This window comes from Bombina bombina, chromosome 6 (assembly GCF_027579735.1).
Source record: "Bombina bombina isolate aBomBom1 chromosome 6, aBomBom1.pri, whole genome shotgun sequence".
In the NCBI taxonomy this organism is placed as follows: domain Eukaryota; kingdom Metazoa; phylum Chordata; class Amphibia; order Anura; family Bombinatoridae; genus Bombina; species Bombina bombina.
In genome coordinates this window covers 907,512,537-907,529,929 of record NC_069504.1, presented here as the reverse complement: position 1 = coordinate 907,529,929, position 17,393 = coordinate 907,512,537, and the positions used below count along the sequence as shown (strand labels likewise).

The window sequence follows — 17,393 nt, the reverse complement described above, 5'->3', positions numbered from 1 at the left end:
CAACCCCTTACAACACCTTTACCATCTTGGACTTAAAGGCAATTATTATACAAGTTCAAGCATCTTACCAAGCCGGCTCCAGGATACAATTGGACGGGGGTTTCCTGTAGCCATACACTCAAGTATTGCTGTCTGGTGAACAGTCTTGGTGAGGTTCTCTGGACCAACCAGTATCATAGGGTCCTTGTAATCTGTGGAGTGGGAACCTAAGATGCAAAATAATAACAATCAATTTCTTGAATTTTTACTCTATATTTACTTTTAAATGTTTGTTAACATTAACTACAATTCCATTTTATCTTAGATAAACTGGCAACATTGGCATATGATTCAGTTATTAATAAGTGAGCTATAATTATGTGAGCAGTCTTTTACCTGTGACGGTCAGGGCTGCAATTGGACTGTGCCTCACCCCAGCGGCATTAGTGGCTACGCATCGATAAGTGCCAGCATCTTCAGGAAGCAAGGCAGTAATCTGGAGGACACCAGTGGGGAGCAATGTGTATCTGTGTGTGACATAGAAGGAAATTACACTTTATGACACACCATTCTGAGGGATATGCAGTAACAGGACCTCTCAATGATGACTTGTTAACTATGTAGCAATCAGTAAAAAAAAAAAAATAATAATCATACTGGGTTTGAGAATAGAGAGGTACAGATGAAGGATATAAAAAGCATGAAAGATTTCATCAGCTAGAGACTGTGATGAAGATCAAGAAGATGAAGCCAAAGATCTAAAGTGATCGGTACAGGGACAAGAAGGTAGAATATATTTTTTATGTTTTATAGGCCCCATGTAGTTATTAATAAAGGTCCATTTTAAAATATGCGGATAGGCTTTTAAATGTTTGTGTTGCAGACTTTATGGATGCATAAGGCACCTACATTGTTCTATACCTACACATATAAGAGTTGTGATTTCTGTCTTCATTGATTAACTTGAAGAAGACAGAATGGAACAGACCACTAGCTAGTAAACGTGGAGGAATACACTTGGGACAATGTAGGATGTATGAGTGGAGTTGCCACACTTGAAGCTATAATTCTACATTTAAGAAGTATGCTAGGTAAGGTATCATTTGCTACTGGTTATGACAATTGTTTATGTTTGTTTTTAAAGGCTTTTGATGTGATGCCAAGCAAGAAGAATCCATATAATCACATATTTGCTCAATATGCAACAGGATGTAGACACGAGTATCCTTATCAATAATTATACTGGAACATGCTTCTGTATGCATTTGCGGTGCTCTGGTAGTGTGTTATAAAGGCAGTGGATACCAGAGATGACCTGTTTAATAATCAGGAGAAATAATATGTAAATTTAAGCCTTTTTTTTATTTATTTTTTTTCCTTCCCAATGAGAGTAAAATATTAAAAAATGGCAGTCAGAAAGCCATCTTGTGGCATTAGAAACTTTGTGTGGTTCAGGAATGTTACAACCAAACTCCAAAATTCAAAAGGTATTGGTTTGCTTGATAAATAGCACATAGGCATGGTCATCTCCCAGCAACAGAGGACAGACCTGCGAATCCCTCCCTATCACAGATGTTTTTAGTTCTACTACTTACAATTAACAGATGTCAAAAAGAATTTACAATGTCAGGGTAACCTTTGAAATATGGCATTAGAAGTTTATAACTAAATCCCTGGGAACAATTGCTGAGGCAGATATAAAATAGATACACTATGTGAGTCTGTTCTCCTTTTCATTCCAAATAATTAGGTTGAAGATAAAATTTCAATAAATTTGTTATATTTTGTATCTTCTAAAAATATATGTATGTTTTTTTATTCCATTAAGTAGAATAAGGTTTAATGTCAGACAGCCAATGATGCCAAAGCAGACATCTACATATAGACATCAAGTAACAGTAAAGAAATAGACCGACAGTACAGAGACTCTTCATAGAAATGCATTGACTGGGCAGATGTATGATAATAGAGAAGGTATGTTAGTGGCAGGATACAGATAGAGTAACATAATAAATAGCTCAGCATACAGTATCAGGTCATATAAAGCTCTTAGTGACAAGATACATTATTACATGATCACATTACAGAGAAAAGAAGGTCAAAAGGAGTTGTAGTAATAAATCAGACAACCCAGCATCCATAATGAAAAAGAAAGGGACTAAGAAACCTGTTCATAGCTTAGATAGCCATTTGTAATAATATAGGATGGGACACAGTAACTGACCATAGGATAGCTAGTCATTTATAGTAATAGAGAAGGTGACACCGTAACTGACCATAGGATAGCTAGTCATTTATATTAATAGAGATAGGGACACAGTAACTGACCATAGGATAGATAGTCATTTATAGTAATAGAGACAGGGACACAGTAACTGACCATAGGATAGCTAGTCATTTCTAGTAATAGAGACAGGGACACAGTAACTGACTATAGGATAGCTAGTCTTTTATAGTAATAGAGAAGGTGACACAGTAACTGACCATAGGATATCTAGTCATTTATAGTAATAAAGAAGGTGACAGAGTAACTGACCTTAGGATAGCTAGTCATTTCTAGTAATAGAGACAGGGACGCAGTAACTGACCATAGGGTAGCTAGTCATTTACAGTAATAGAGACAGGTTCGCAGTAACTGACCATAGGAAAGCTAGTCATTTATAGTGATAGAGACAGGGACACAGTAACTGACCATAGGATAGCTAGTCATTTATAGTAATAGAGACAGGGGCACAGTAACTGACTATAGGATAGCTAGTCATTTATAGTAATAGAGAAGGTGACACAGTAACTGACCATATGATAGCTAGTCATTTATAGTAATAGAGAAGGTGACACAGTAACTGACCATAGGATAGCTAGTCATTTATAGTAATAAAGAAGGTGACAGAGTAACTGAGCATAGGATAGCTAGTCATTTATAGTAATAGACACAGGGACGCAGTAACTGACCATAGGATAGCTAGTCATTTCTAGAAATAGAGAAGGTGACAGAGTAACTGACCATAGGATAGCTAGTCATTTCTAGTAATAAAGACAGAGACGCAGTAACTGACCATAGGAAAGCTAGTCATTTATAGTAATAGAGAAAGTGACACAGTAACTGACCATATGATAGCTAGTCATTTATAGTAATAGAGAAGGTGACACAGTGACTGACCATAGGATAGCTAGTCATTTCTAGTAATAGATACAGGGACACAGTAACTGACCATAAGATAGCTAGTCATTTCTAGTAATAGAGACAGGGACACAGTAACTGACCATAGGATAGCTAGTCATTTCTAGTAATAGAGAAGGTGACAGAGTAACTGACCATAGGATAGCTAGTCATTTCTAATAATAGAGACAGGGACACAGTAACTGACCATAGGATAGCTAGTCATTTCTAGTAATAGAGACAGGGACACAGTAACTGACCATAGGAAAGCTAGTCATTTATAGTAAAAGAGAAGGTGACACAGTAACTGACCATATGATAGCTAGTCATTTATAGTAATAGAGAAGGTGACACAGTGACTGACCATGGGATAGCTAGTCATTTCTAGTAATAGAGAAAGTGACAGAGTAACTGACCATAGGGTAGCTAGTCATTTCTAGTAATAGAGTTAGGGACACAGTAACTGACCATAGGATAGCTAGTCATTTATAGTAATAGAGACAGGGACACAGTAACTGACCATAGGATAGCTAGTCATTTATAGTAATAGAGACGGAGACGCTGTAACAACCCATAGGGTAGCTAGTAATTTAAAGTAATAGAGACAGGGATGCAGTAACTGACCATAGGATAGCTAGTCATTTATAGTAATAGAGACAGGGACGCAGTAATTGACCATAGGATAGCTAGTCATTTCTAGTAATAGAGAAGGTGACAGAGTAACTGACCATAGGATAGCTAGTAATTTCTAGTAATAGAGAAGGTGACACAGTAACTGACCATAGGATAGCTAGTAATTTCTAGTAATAGAGAAGGTGACAGAGTAACTGACCAAAGAATAGCTAGTAATTTCTAGTAATAGAGAAGGTGACAGAGTAACTGACCATAGAATAGCTAGTAATTTCTAGTAATAGAGAAGGTGACAGAGTAACTGACCATAGGATAGCTAGTCATTTCTAGTAATAGAGACAGGGACACAGTAACTGACCATACGATAGCTAGTCATTTATAGTAATAGAGACAGGGACAAAGTAACTGACTATAAGATAGCTAGTCATTTACAGTAATAGAGACAGGGATGCAGTAATTGACCATAGCATAGCTAGTCATTTATAGTAATAGAGATAGGGACGCAGTAATTGACCATAGGATAGCTAGTCATTTCTAGTAATAGAGAAGGTGACAGAGTAACTGACCATAGGATAGCTAGTAATGTCTAGTAATAGAGAAGGTGACAGAGTAACTGACCATAGGATAGCTAGTAATTTCTAGTAATAGAGAAGGTGACACAGTAACTGACCATAGGATAGCTAGTCATTTAAAGTAATAAAGAAGGTGACACAGTAACTGACCATAGGATAGCTAGTCATTTATAGTAATAGAGACAGGGACACAGTAACTGACCATAGGGTAGCTAGTCATTTATAGTAATAGAGACAGGGACACAGTAACTGACCATAGGATAGCTAGTCATTTATAGTAATAGAGACAGGGACACAGTAACTGACCATAGGATAGCTAGTCATTTCTAGTAATAGAGACAGGGACACAGTAACTGACTATAGGATAGCTAGTCATTTATAGTAATAAAGAAGGTGACAGAGTAACTGACCTTAGGATAGCTAGTCATTTCTAGTAATAGAGACAGGGACGCAGTAACTGACCATAGGGTAGCTAGTCATTTACAGTAATAGAGACAGGTTCACAGTAACTGACCATAGGATATCTAGTCATTTCTAGTAATAGAGACAAGGACACAGTAACTGACCATAGGATAGCTAGTCATTTCTAGAAAGAGAGAAGGTGACAGAGTAACTGAATATAGGATAGCTAGTCATTTCTAGAAAGAGAGAAGGTGACAGAGTAACTGAATATAGGATAGCTAGTCATTTCTAGTACTAGAGACAGGGACGCAGTAACTGACCATAGGGTAGCTAGTCATTTACAGTAATAGAGACAGGTTCGCAGTAACTGACCATAGGATAGCTAGTCATTTCTAGTAATAGAGACAGGGACACAGTAACTGACCATAGGATATCTAGTCATTTATAGTAATAAAGAAGGTGACAGAGTAACTGACCATAGGATAGCTAGTCATTTCTAGTACTAGAGACAGGGACGCAGTAACTGACCATAGGAAAGCTAGTCATTTATAGTGATAGAGACAGGGACACAGTAACTGACCATAGGATAGCTAGTCATTTATAGTAATAGAGACAGGGGCACAGTAACTGACCATAGGATAGCTAGTCATTTATAGTAATAGACACAGGGACGCAGTAACTGACCATAGGATAGGATAGCTAGTCATTTATAGTGATAGAGACAGGGACACAGGAACTGACCATAGGATAGCTAGTCATTTATAGTAATAGAGACAGGGACACAGTAACTGACTATAGGATAGCTAGTCATTTATAGTAATAGAGAAGGTGACACAGTAACTGACCATATCATAGCTAGTCATTTATAGTAATAGAGATGGTGACACAGTAACTGACCATAGGATAGCTAGTCATTTATAGTAATAAAGAAGGTGACAGAGTAACTGACCTTAGGATAGCTAGTCATTTCTAGTACTAGAGACAGGGACGCAGTAACTGACCATAGGGTAGCTAGTCATTTACAGTAATAGAGACAGGTTCGCAGTAACTGACCATAGGATAGCTAGTCATTTCTAGTAATAGAGACAGGGACACAGTAACTGACCATAGGATATCTAGTCATTTCTAGAAGTAGAGAAGGTGACAGAGTAACTGACCATAGGATAGCTAGTCATTTCTAGTACTAGAGACAGGGACGCAGTAACTGACCATAGGAAAGCTAGTCATTTATAGTGATAGAGACAGGGACACAGTAACTGACCATAGGATAGCTAGTCATTTATAGTAATAGAGACAGGGGCACAGTAACTGACCATAGGATAGCTAGTCATTTATAGTAATAGACACAGGGACGCAGTAACTGACCATAGGATAGGATAGCTAGTCATTTATAGTGATAGAGACAGGGACACAGGAACTGACCATAGGATAGCTAGTCATTTATAGTAATAGAGACAGGGACACAGTAACTGACTATAGGATAGCTAGTCATTTATAGTAATAGAGAAGGTGACACAGTAACTGACCATATCATAGCTAGTCATTTATAGTAATAGAGATGGTGACACAGTAACTGACCATAGGATAGCTAGTCATTTATAGTAATAAAGAAGGTGACAGAGTAACTGACCTTAGGATAGCTAGTCATTTATAGTAATAGACACAGGGACGCAGTAACTGAGCATAGGATAGCTAGTCAGTTCTAGTAATAGAGACAGGGACGCAGTAACTGACCATAGGATAGGATAGCTAGTCATTTCTAGTAATAGAGACTGGGACACAGTAACTGACCATAGGATAGCTAGTCATTTCTAGAAGTAGAGAAGGTGACAGAGTAACTGACCATAGGAAAGCTAGTCATTTCTAGTAATAGAGACAGGGACGCAGTAACTGACCATAGGAAAGCTAGTCATTTATAGTAATAGAGAAGGTGACACAGTGACTGACCATAGGATAGCTAGTCATTTCTAGTAATAGAGAAAGTGACAGAGTAACTGACCATAGGGTAGCTAGTCATTTCTAGTAATAGAGTTAGGGACACAGTAACTGACCATAGGATAGCTACTTATTTATAGTAATAGAGACAGGGACACAGTAACTGACCATAGGATAGCTAGTCATTTATAGTAATAGAGACGGAGACGCTGTAACTAACCATAGGGTAGCTAGTAATTTAAAGTAATAGAGACAGGGATGCAGTAACTGACCATAGGATAGCTAGTCATTTCTAGTAATAGAGACAGGGACACAGTAACTGACCATACGATAGCTAGTCATTTATAGTAATAGAGACAGGGACAAAGTAACTGACTATAAGATAGCTAGTCATTTCTAGTAATAGAGACAGGGATGCAGTAATTGACCATAGCATAGCTAGTCATTTATAGTAATAGAGACAGGGACGCAGTAATTGACCATAGGATAGCTAGTCATTTATAGTAATAGAGAAGGTGACAGAGTAACTGACCATAGGATAGCTAGTAATTTCTAGTAATAGAGAAGGTGACACAGTAACTGACCATAGGATAGCTAGTCATTTATAGTAATAGAGAAGGTGACACAGTAACTGACCATAGGATAGCTAGTCATTTATAGTAATAGAGAAGGTGACACAGTAACTGACCATAGGATAGCTAGTCATTTATAGTAATAGAGACAGGGACACAGTAACTGACCATAGGATAGCTAGTCATTTATAGTAATAGAGACAGGGACACAGTAACTGACTATAGGATAGCTAGTCTTTTATAGTAATAGAGAAGGTGACACAGTAACTGACCATAGGATATCTAGTCATTTATAGTAATAAAGAAGGTGACAGAGTAACTGACCTTAGGATAGCTAGGCATTTCTAGTAATAGAGACAGGGACGCAGTAACTGACCATAGGGTAGCTAGTCATTTACAGTAATAGAGACAGGTTTGCAGTAACTGACCATAGGATATCTAGTCATTTCTAGTAATAGAGACAAGGACACAGTAACTGACCATAGGATAGCTAGTCATTTCTAGAAAGAGAGCAGGTGACAGAGTAACTGAATATAGGATAGCTAGTCATTTCTAGTACTAGAGACAGGGACGCAGTAACTGATCATAGGAAAGCTAGCCATTTATAGTAATAGAGACAGGGACACAGTAACTGACTATAGGATAGCTAGTCATTTATAGTAATAGAGAAGGTGACACAGTAACTGACCATATCATAGCTAGTCATTTATAGTAATAGAGAAGGTGACACAGTAACTGACCATAGGATAGCTAGTCATTTATAGTAATAAAGAAGGTGACAGAGTAACTGACCTTAGGATAGCTAGTCATTTATAGTAATAGACACAGGGACGCAGTAACTGAGCATAGGATAGCTAGTCAGTTCTAGTAATAGAGACAAGGACACAGTAACTGACCATAGGATAGCTAGTCATTTCTAGAAAGAGAGAAGGTGACAGAGTAACTGAATATAGGATAGCTAGTCATTTCTAGAAAGAGAGAAGGTGACAGAGTAACTGAATATAGGATAGCTAGTCATTTCTAGTACTAGAGACAGGGACGCAGTAACTGACCATAGGGTAGCTAGTCATTTACAGTAATAGAGACAGGTTCGCAGTAACTGACCATAGGATATCTAGTCATTTCTAGTAATAGAGACAGGGACACAGTAACTGACCATAGGATAGCTAGTCATTTCTAGAAGTAGAGAAGGTGACAGAGTAACTGACCATAGGATAGCTAGTCATTTCTAGTACTAGAGACAGGGACGCAGTAACTGACCATAGGAAAGCTAGTCATTTATAGTGATAGAGACAGGGACACAGTAACTGACCATAGGATAGCTAGTCATTTATAGTAATAGAGACAGGGGCACAGTAACTGACCATAGGATAGCTAGTCATTTATAGTAATAGAGACAGGGACACAGTAACTGACTATAGGATAGCTAGTCATTTATAGTAATAGAGATGGTGACACAGTAACTGACCATAGGATAGCTAGTCATTTATAGTAATAAAGAAGGTGACAGAGTAACTGACCTTAGGATAGCTAGTCATTTATAGTAATAGACACAGGGACGCAGTAACTGAGCAGAGGATAGCTCGTCAGTTCTAGTAATAGAGACAGGGACGCAGTAACTGACCATAGGATAGGATAGCTAGTCATTTCTAGTAATAGAGACAGGGACACAGTAACTGACCATAGGATAGCTAGTCATTTCTAGAAGTAGAGAAGGTGAAAGAGTAACTGACCATAGGAAAGCTAGTCATTTCTAGTAATAGAGACAGGGACGCAGTAACTGACCATAGGAAAGCTAGTCATTTATAGTAATAGAGAAGGTGACACAGTGACTGACCATAAGATAGCTAGTCATTTCTAGTAATAGAGAAAGTGACAGAGTAACTGACCATAGGGTAGCTAGTAATTTCTAGTAATAGAGTTAGGGACACAGTAACTGACCATAGGATAGCTACTTATTTATAGTAATAGAGACAGGGACACAGTAACTGGCCATAGGATAACTAGTCATTTATAGTAATAGAGACGGAGACGCTGTAACTAACCATAGGGTAGCTAGTAATTTAAAGTAATAGAGACAGGGATGCAGTAACTGACCATAGGATAGCTAGTCATTTCTAGTAATAGAGACAGGGACACAGTAACTGACCATACGATAGCTAGTCATTTATAGTAATAGAGACAGGGACAAAGTAACTGACTATAAGATAGCTAGTCATTTATAGTAATAGAGACAGGGATGCAGTAATTGACTATAGCATAGCTAGTCATTTATAGTAATAGAGACAGGGACGCAGTAATTGACCATAGGATAGCTAGTAATTTCTAGTAATAGAGAAGGTGACAGAGTAACTGACCATAGGATAGCTAGTAATTTCTAGTAATAGAGAAGGTGACACAGTAACTGACCATAGGATAGCTAGTCATTTATAGTAATAGGGAAGGTGACACAGTAACTGACCATAGGATAGCTAGTCATTTATAGTAATAGAGACAGGGACACAGTAACTGACCATAGGATAGCTAGTCATTTATAGTAATAGAGACAGGGACACAGTAACTGACCATAGGATAGCTAGTCTTTTCTAGTAATAGAGACAGGGACACAGTAACTGACTATAGGATAGCTAGTCTTTTATAGTAATAGAGAAGGTGACACAGTAACTGACCATAGGATATCTAGTCATTTATAGTAATAAAGAAGGTGACAGAGTAACTGACCTTAGGATAGCTAGTCATTTCTAGTAATAGAGACAGGGACGCAGTAACTGACCATAGGGTAGCTAGTCATTTACAGTAATAGAGACAGGTTTGCAGTAACTGACCATAGGATATCTAGTCATTTCTAGTAATAGAGACAAGGACACAGTAACTGACCATAGGATAGCTAGTCATTTCTAGAAAGAGAGCAGGTGACAGAGTAACTGAATATAGGATAGCTAGTCATTTCTAGTACTAGAGACAGGGACGCAGTAACTGATCATAGGAAAGCTAGCCATTTATAGTAATAGAGACAGGGACACAGTAACTGACTATAGGATAGCTAGTCATTTATAGTAATAGAGACAGGGACACAGTAACTGACTATAGGATAGCTAGTCATTTATAGTAATAGAGACAGGGACACAGTAACTGACTATAGGATAGCTAGTCATTTATAGTAATAGAGAAGGTGACACAGTAACTGACCATATCATAGCTAGTCATTTATAGTAATAGAGAAGGTGACACAGTAACTGACCATAGGATAGCTAGTCATTTATAGTAATAAAGAAGGTGACAGAGTAACTGACCTTAGGATAGCTAGTCATTTATAGTAATAGACACAGGGACGCAGTAACTGAGCATAGGATAGCTAGTCAGTTCTAGTAATAGAGACAGGGACGCAGTAACTGACCATAGGATAGGATAGCTAGTCATTTCTAGTAATAGAGACAGGGACACAGTAACTGACCATAGGATAGCTAGTAATTTCTAGTAATAGAGAAGGTGACAGAGTAACTGACCATAGGATAGCTAGTAATTTCTAGTAATAGAGAAGGTGACACAGTAACTGACCATAGGATAGCTAGTCATTTATAGTAATAGAGAAGGTGACACAGTAACTGACCATAGGATAGCTAGTCATTTATAGTAATAGAGACAGGGACACAGTAACTGACCATAGGATAGCTAGTCATTTATAGTAATAGAGACAGGGACACAGTAACTGACTATAGGATAGCTAGTCTTTTATAGTAATAGAGAAGGTGACACAGTAACTGACCATATGATATCTAGTCATTTATAGTAATAAAGAAGGTGACAGAGTAACTGACCTTAGGATAGTTAGTCATTTATAGTAATAGACACAGGGACGCAGTAACTGAGCATAGGATAGCTAGTTAGTTCTAGTAATAGAGACAGGGACGCAGTAACTGACCATAGGATAGGATAGCTAGTCATTTCTAGTAATAGAGACAGGGACGCAGTAACTGACCATAGGATAGCTAGTCATTTCTAGAAGTAGAGAAGGTGACAGAGTAACTGACCATAGGAAAGCTAGTCATTTCTAGTAATAGAGACAGGGACGCAGTAACTGACCATAGGAAAGCTAGTCATTTATAGTAATAGAGAAGGCGACACAGTAACTGACCATATGATAGCTAGTCATTTATAGTAATAGAGAAGGTGACACAGTGACTGACCATAGGATAGCTAGTCATTTCTAGTAATAGAGAAAGTGACAGAGTAACTGACCATAGGGTAGCTAGTCATTTCTAGTAATAGAGTTAGGGACACAGTAACTGACCATAGGATAGCTACTTATTTCTAGTAATAGAGACAGGGACACAGTAACTGACCATAGGATAGCTAGTCATTTATAGTAATAGAGACAGAGACGCTGTAACTAACCATAGGGTAGCTAGTAATTTAAAGTAATAGAGACAGGGATGCAGTAACTGACCATAGGATAGCTAGTCATTTATAGTAATAGAGACAGGGACGCAGTAATTTTCCATAGGATAGCTAGTCATTTCTAGTAATAGAGAAGGTGACAGAGTAACTGACCATAGGATAGCTAGTAATTTCTAGTAATAGAGACAGGGACACAGTAACTGACCATAGGATAGCTAGTCTTTTATAGTAATAGAGAAGGTGACACAGTAACTGACCATATGATATCTAGTCATTTATAGTAATAAAGAAGGTGACAGAGTAACTGACCTTAGGATAGTTAGTCATTTATAGTAATAGACACAGGGACGCAGTAACTGAGCATAGGATAGCTAGTTAGTTCTAGTAATAGAGACAGGGACGCAGTAACTGACCATAGGATAGGATAGCTAGTCATTTCTAGTAATAGAGACAGGGACGCAGTAACTGACCATAGGATAGCTAGTCATTTCTAGAAGTAGAGAAGGTGACAGAGTAACTGACCATAGGAAAGCTAGTCATTTCTAGTAATAGAGACAGGGACGCAGTAACTGACCATAGGAAAGCTAGTCATTTATAGTAATAGAGAAGGCGACACAGTAACTGACCATATGATAGCTAGTCATTTATAGTAATAGAGAAGGTGACACAGTGACTGACCATAGGATAGCTAGTCATTTCTAGTAATAGAGAAAGTGACAGAGTAACTGACCATAGGGTAGCTAGTCATTTCTAGTAATAGAGTTAGGGACACAGTAACTGACCATAGGATAGCTACTTATTTCTAGTAATAGAGACAGGGACACAGTAACTGACCATAGGATAGCTAGTCATTTATAGTAATAGAGACAGAGACGCTGTAACTAACCATAGGGTAGCTAGTAATTTAAAGTAATAGAGACAGGGATGCAGTAACTGACCATAGGATAGCTAGTCATTTATAGTAATAGAGACAGGGACGCAGTAATTTTCCATAGGATAGCTAGTCATTTCTAGTAATAGAGAAGGTGACAGAGTAACTGACCATAGGATAGCTAGTAATTTCTAGTAATAGTGAAGGTGACACAGTAACTGACCATAGGATAGCTAGTGATTTCTAGTAATAGAGACAGGGACACAGTAACTGACTATAGGATAGCTAGTCTTTTATAGTAATAGAGAAGGTGACACAGTAACTGACCATAGGATATCTAGTCATTTATAGTAATAAAGAAGGTGACAGAGTAACTGACCTTAGGATAGCTAGTCATTTCTAGTAATAGAGACAGAGACGCAGTAACTGACCATAGGGTAGCTAGTAATTTCTAGTAATAGAGAAGGTGACAGAGTAACTGACCATAGGATAGCTAGTAATTTCTAGTAATAGAGAAGATGACAGAGTAACTGACCATAGGATAGCTAGTCATTTCTAGTAATAGAGACAGGGACACAGTAACTGACCATACGATAGCTAGTCATTTATAGTAATAGAGAAGGTGACACAGTAACTGACCATAGGATATCTAGTCATTTATAGTAATAAAGAAGGTGACAGAGTAACTGACCTTAGGATAGCTAGTCATTTCTAGTAATAGAGACAGAGACGCAGTAACTGACCATAGGGTAGCTAGTAATTTCTAGTAATAGAGAAGGTGACAGAGTAACTGACCATAGGATAGCTAGTAATTTCTAGTAATAGAGAAGATGACAGAGTAACTGACCATAGGATAGCTAGTCATTTCTAGTAATACAGACAGGGACACAGTAACTGACCATACGATAGCTAGTCATTTATAGTAATAGAGACAGGGACAAAGTAACTGACCATATGATAGCTAGTCATTTATAGTAATAGAGATGGAGACGCAGTAACTGACCATATGATAGCTAGTCATTTATAGTAATAGAGACAGGGACGCAGTAACTGACTATAGGATAGCTAGTCATTTCTAGTAATAGAGACAGGGATGCAGTAATTGACCATAGCATAACTAGGTCATTTCTAGTACTATAGAGGCAAGCACAGAGTCTGTCAATAGGATAGCTATAGCTAGTCATTTCTAGTACTAAAGAAGCGAGCACAGTGCCAGTCAATAGGATAGCTAGTCATTACTAGTACTATATAAGCAATAACAGTGCCAATCAATAGGATAGCTAGTCATTTCTAGAACTATAGAAGCGAGCACAGTGCTTCTCAATAGGATAGCTAGTAATGTCTAGTACTATAGAAGCAAGCATGTGCCAGTCAATAGGATAGCTAGTCATTTCTAGTACTATAGAAGTGAGCACAGTGTCTGTCAATAGGATAGCTAGTCATTTCTAGTTCTATAAAAGTGAGCACAGTGCCTGTTAATATGATAGCTAGTCATTTCTAGTACTATAGAAGCCAGCACAATGCCTGTCAATAGGATAGCTAGTCATTTCTAGTACTATTGAAGCGAGCACAGTGCCTGTCAAAGTGTCAATAGGATAGCTAGTCATTTCAAGTACTATAGAAGCAAGCACAGTGCCTGTCAATAGGATAGCTAGTCATTTCTAGTACTATAGAAGCAAGCACAGTGCCTGTCAATAGGATAGCTAGTCATTTCTAGTACTATAGAAGCAAGCAAAGTGCCTGTCAATAGGATAGCTAGTCATTTCTAGTTTTATAAAAGTGAGCACAGTGCCTGTTAATATGATAGCCTGTCATTTCTAGTACTATAGAAGAGAACAAAGTGCTTGTCAATAGGATAGCTAGTAATTTCTAGTACTATAAAATTGAGCACAGTGCCTGTTAATATGATAGCCTGTCATTTCTAGTACTATAGAAGCAATTACAGTGCCTGTCTATAAGATAGCCTGTCATTTCTAGTTGTATAGAAGCGAGCATTATATTTCTATATTTATAGTAATATAGAATAGTGCACAATGCCTTCCAATAAGAATAGCTAGTGATTTATAGTAATATAGAAGAGTGCACAATGCCTTCCAATAAGAATAGCTAGTGATTTATAGTAATATAGAATAGTGCACAATGCCTTCCAATAAGAATAGCTAGTGATTTATAGTAATATAGAATAGTGCACAATGCCTTCCAATAAGAATAGCTAGTGATTTATAGTAATATAGAATAGTGCACAATGCCTTCCAATAAGAATAGCTAGTGATTTATAGTAATATAGAAGAGTGCACAATGCCTTCCAATAAGAATAGCTAGTGATTTATAGTAATATAGAAGAGTGCACAATGCCTTCCAATAAGAATAGCTAGTGATTTATAGTAATATAGAATAGTGCACAATGCCTTCCAATAAGAATAGCTAGTGATTTATAGTAATATAGAATAGTGCACAATGCCTTCCAATAAGAATAGCTAGTGATTTATAGTAATAGAAAGGGGGCACATTGCCTGTCCATCAATTACCTAGTCCTTTATAGTATAGGAGATGAGGGCACAATGCCTGCCCATCAAATAGTGAGTCATTTATAGTATAAAAAAGAAGGGAACAGGGTCATAGCATAAGAGAAGAGGGCACATTGCATGCTCTTCAGATAGCTAGTAATTTGCAGTAATAGAGAAGGGGACACAATGACTTCACTATTTATAGTAACAGGAAAGAAGACACAGCATATATTCTAGGTCAGACTACAAGTCATGAGGACAGAGCAGGGAACACAGTGCGTTTCCATGATGAAACCAGATATTTATAGTGAAAGAACAATAGACAGGGTGACAGTGCATTGCATACTAGTCTGAGCAGATTGCTCATCTTTTTACCTGGGATTCTTTGTATCAACGACCTCCCCATTTCGCTCCCACACAATATCTGGCTCAGGCAGCCCATGAATCTGACATTGGAATCTAGCCACACCACCTTCCTCTAGCACAGCATCTTGTGGGAAGATGTGGAAGTCAGACATAACTGTAGGAAAACAAGAAAACATCACATGAGCAAGGAGACAGAGAACCAGAAAACAGTGACATAACATAAACAATTAATTCATGTGCAGTTTCCTCAGGGTCAGCTCTATAATGGGTAGTATATGTATTTTGCCTTTAGGATGCAGTTTAGTGGGTTTGGACTGTAGTGGAAAAAGAGTTGTGGGGCGTAATTTTATTCTTGGACCCAGGCAGCACATTATCAGTGCAAATCCTTGAGCCGGCCTGGATTTTCCTGTAAAAAGCTTATACTGAACTACAAGGAACTGAACTACATGTCTGGCAGAAATAAAATCTTAGCTCTGAATAAGAAATAATGTTTACTAATCTGTCTCCACATGACAGAGATTGATTCTTACAGTTTCTTTGTGTCACACCCCTTATAGCACACTCTCGGTTCAGCCAGTATTAATCTGTGTCACCCTCATCCGCAGTCCCCCTTACACCTCTAGTCACACAGCAGCAGGTGGAGCCCAAAGAATATGCAGGTACCTCTAATACTGCATGCCTTAGGACAATTCTACAAGCTGGAAAAGGCAGACATTTTCATTATCCAGAAATGATGTTCCATGCGGCGTCCTAAAAAAAAAGGCAGTTAACGCCTGAGGACGTACGCCTGAGGACGTTCCGGTTATTGCAGTGATGCCTCGATATGGAGGCTTCCTGCAATAACCTTTTTAAGCCATCCGGTGCAGAGAGAGCCACTCTGTGGCCCTCTCTGCACCGGAGATCGGTGGCTCACTGCGTTGGTGGGTGGGAGCCGGACCGGAAGGCGGGTGGCAGGCATCGATGGCCCTGGTGATGTGGAGGGGGGCGGAATCGTGGGCGGGGATGGCCGGGGGCGCTCACGGACGTGCGCACGTGCACGGGAGGGTGGGGGCGTGCACGGGGAGGGAGCGGGTGGGAACCGCTACGCTACAGAAAATGCTATAATAAAAAATGTTAAAAAATGTCTAAAGTAAAAAAAAAAAACGATCAGCAAGGTGGGGGTTTGTCTGTGTAGGGGGGGGGAAGCTACACTACAGGAAAAAAAACCAAACAAACAAAAAAAAGCACTTTTTTTTGCAAACAGGGTACTGGCAGACAGCTGCCAGTACCCAAGATGGCCCCCAATAAGGCAGAGGGGAGGGTTAGAGAGCGGTTTTGGGGGGGATCAGGGAGGTTGGGGGCTAAGGGGGGATCCTACACAGTAGCATATGTAAATATGCTAAAAAAAAATATTTTTTTTTAAAACCCTTTTATTTTAGTACTGGCAGACTTTCTGCCAGTACTTAAGATGGCGGGGACAATTGTGGGGTGGGGGAGGGAAGGGAGCTGTTTGGGAGGAATCAGGGGGTGGGATGTGTCAGGTGGGAGGCTGATCTCTACACTAAAGCTAAAATTAACCCTGCAAGCTCCCTACAAACTCCCTAATTAACCCCTTCACTGCTAGCCATAATACACGTGTGAGGCGCAGCAGGATTTAGCAGCCTTCTAATTACCAGAAAGCAACGCCATAGTCATATATGTCTGCTATTTCTGAACAAAGGGGATTCCAGACAAGCATTTACAACCATTTGTGCCATAATTGCACAAGCTGTTTGTAAATTATTTCAGTGAGAAACCTAAAATTGTGAAAAATGTAACGTTTTTTTTCATTTGATCGCATTTGGCGGTGAAATGGTGGCATGAAATATACCAAAATGTGCCTAGATCAATACTTGGGGTTGTCTACTACACTACACTAAAGCTAAAATTAACCCTACAAGCTCCCAAGCTCCCTAAAAGCTCCCTACTTAACCCCTTAACTGCTGGGCATAATACACTTGTGGTGCGCAGTGGCATTTAGCG

General features: G+C 38.7%; 1 protein-coding gene across 1 annotated transcript in view; it reads right to left on the bottom strand.

The window, feature by feature from the left end:
* The window catches only part of IGDCC3 (immunoglobulin superfamily DCC subclass member 3), a 237,903-nt gene that overhangs the window by 87,411 nt on the left and 133,099 nt on the right, over window positions 1–17,393 (bottom strand). Inside the window, exons 3-5 of the mRNA XM_053719580.1 lie at window positions 15,402–15,546; window positions 376–506; window positions 69–206 (exon numbers count right to left, since the gene is read on the bottom strand). Coding sequence (XP_053575555.1) covers window positions 69–206; window positions 376–506; window positions 15,402–15,546 — 414 coding nt within the window. The remainder of the gene's footprint in view (window positions 1–68; window positions 207–375; window positions 507–15,401; window positions 15,547–17,393) is intronic.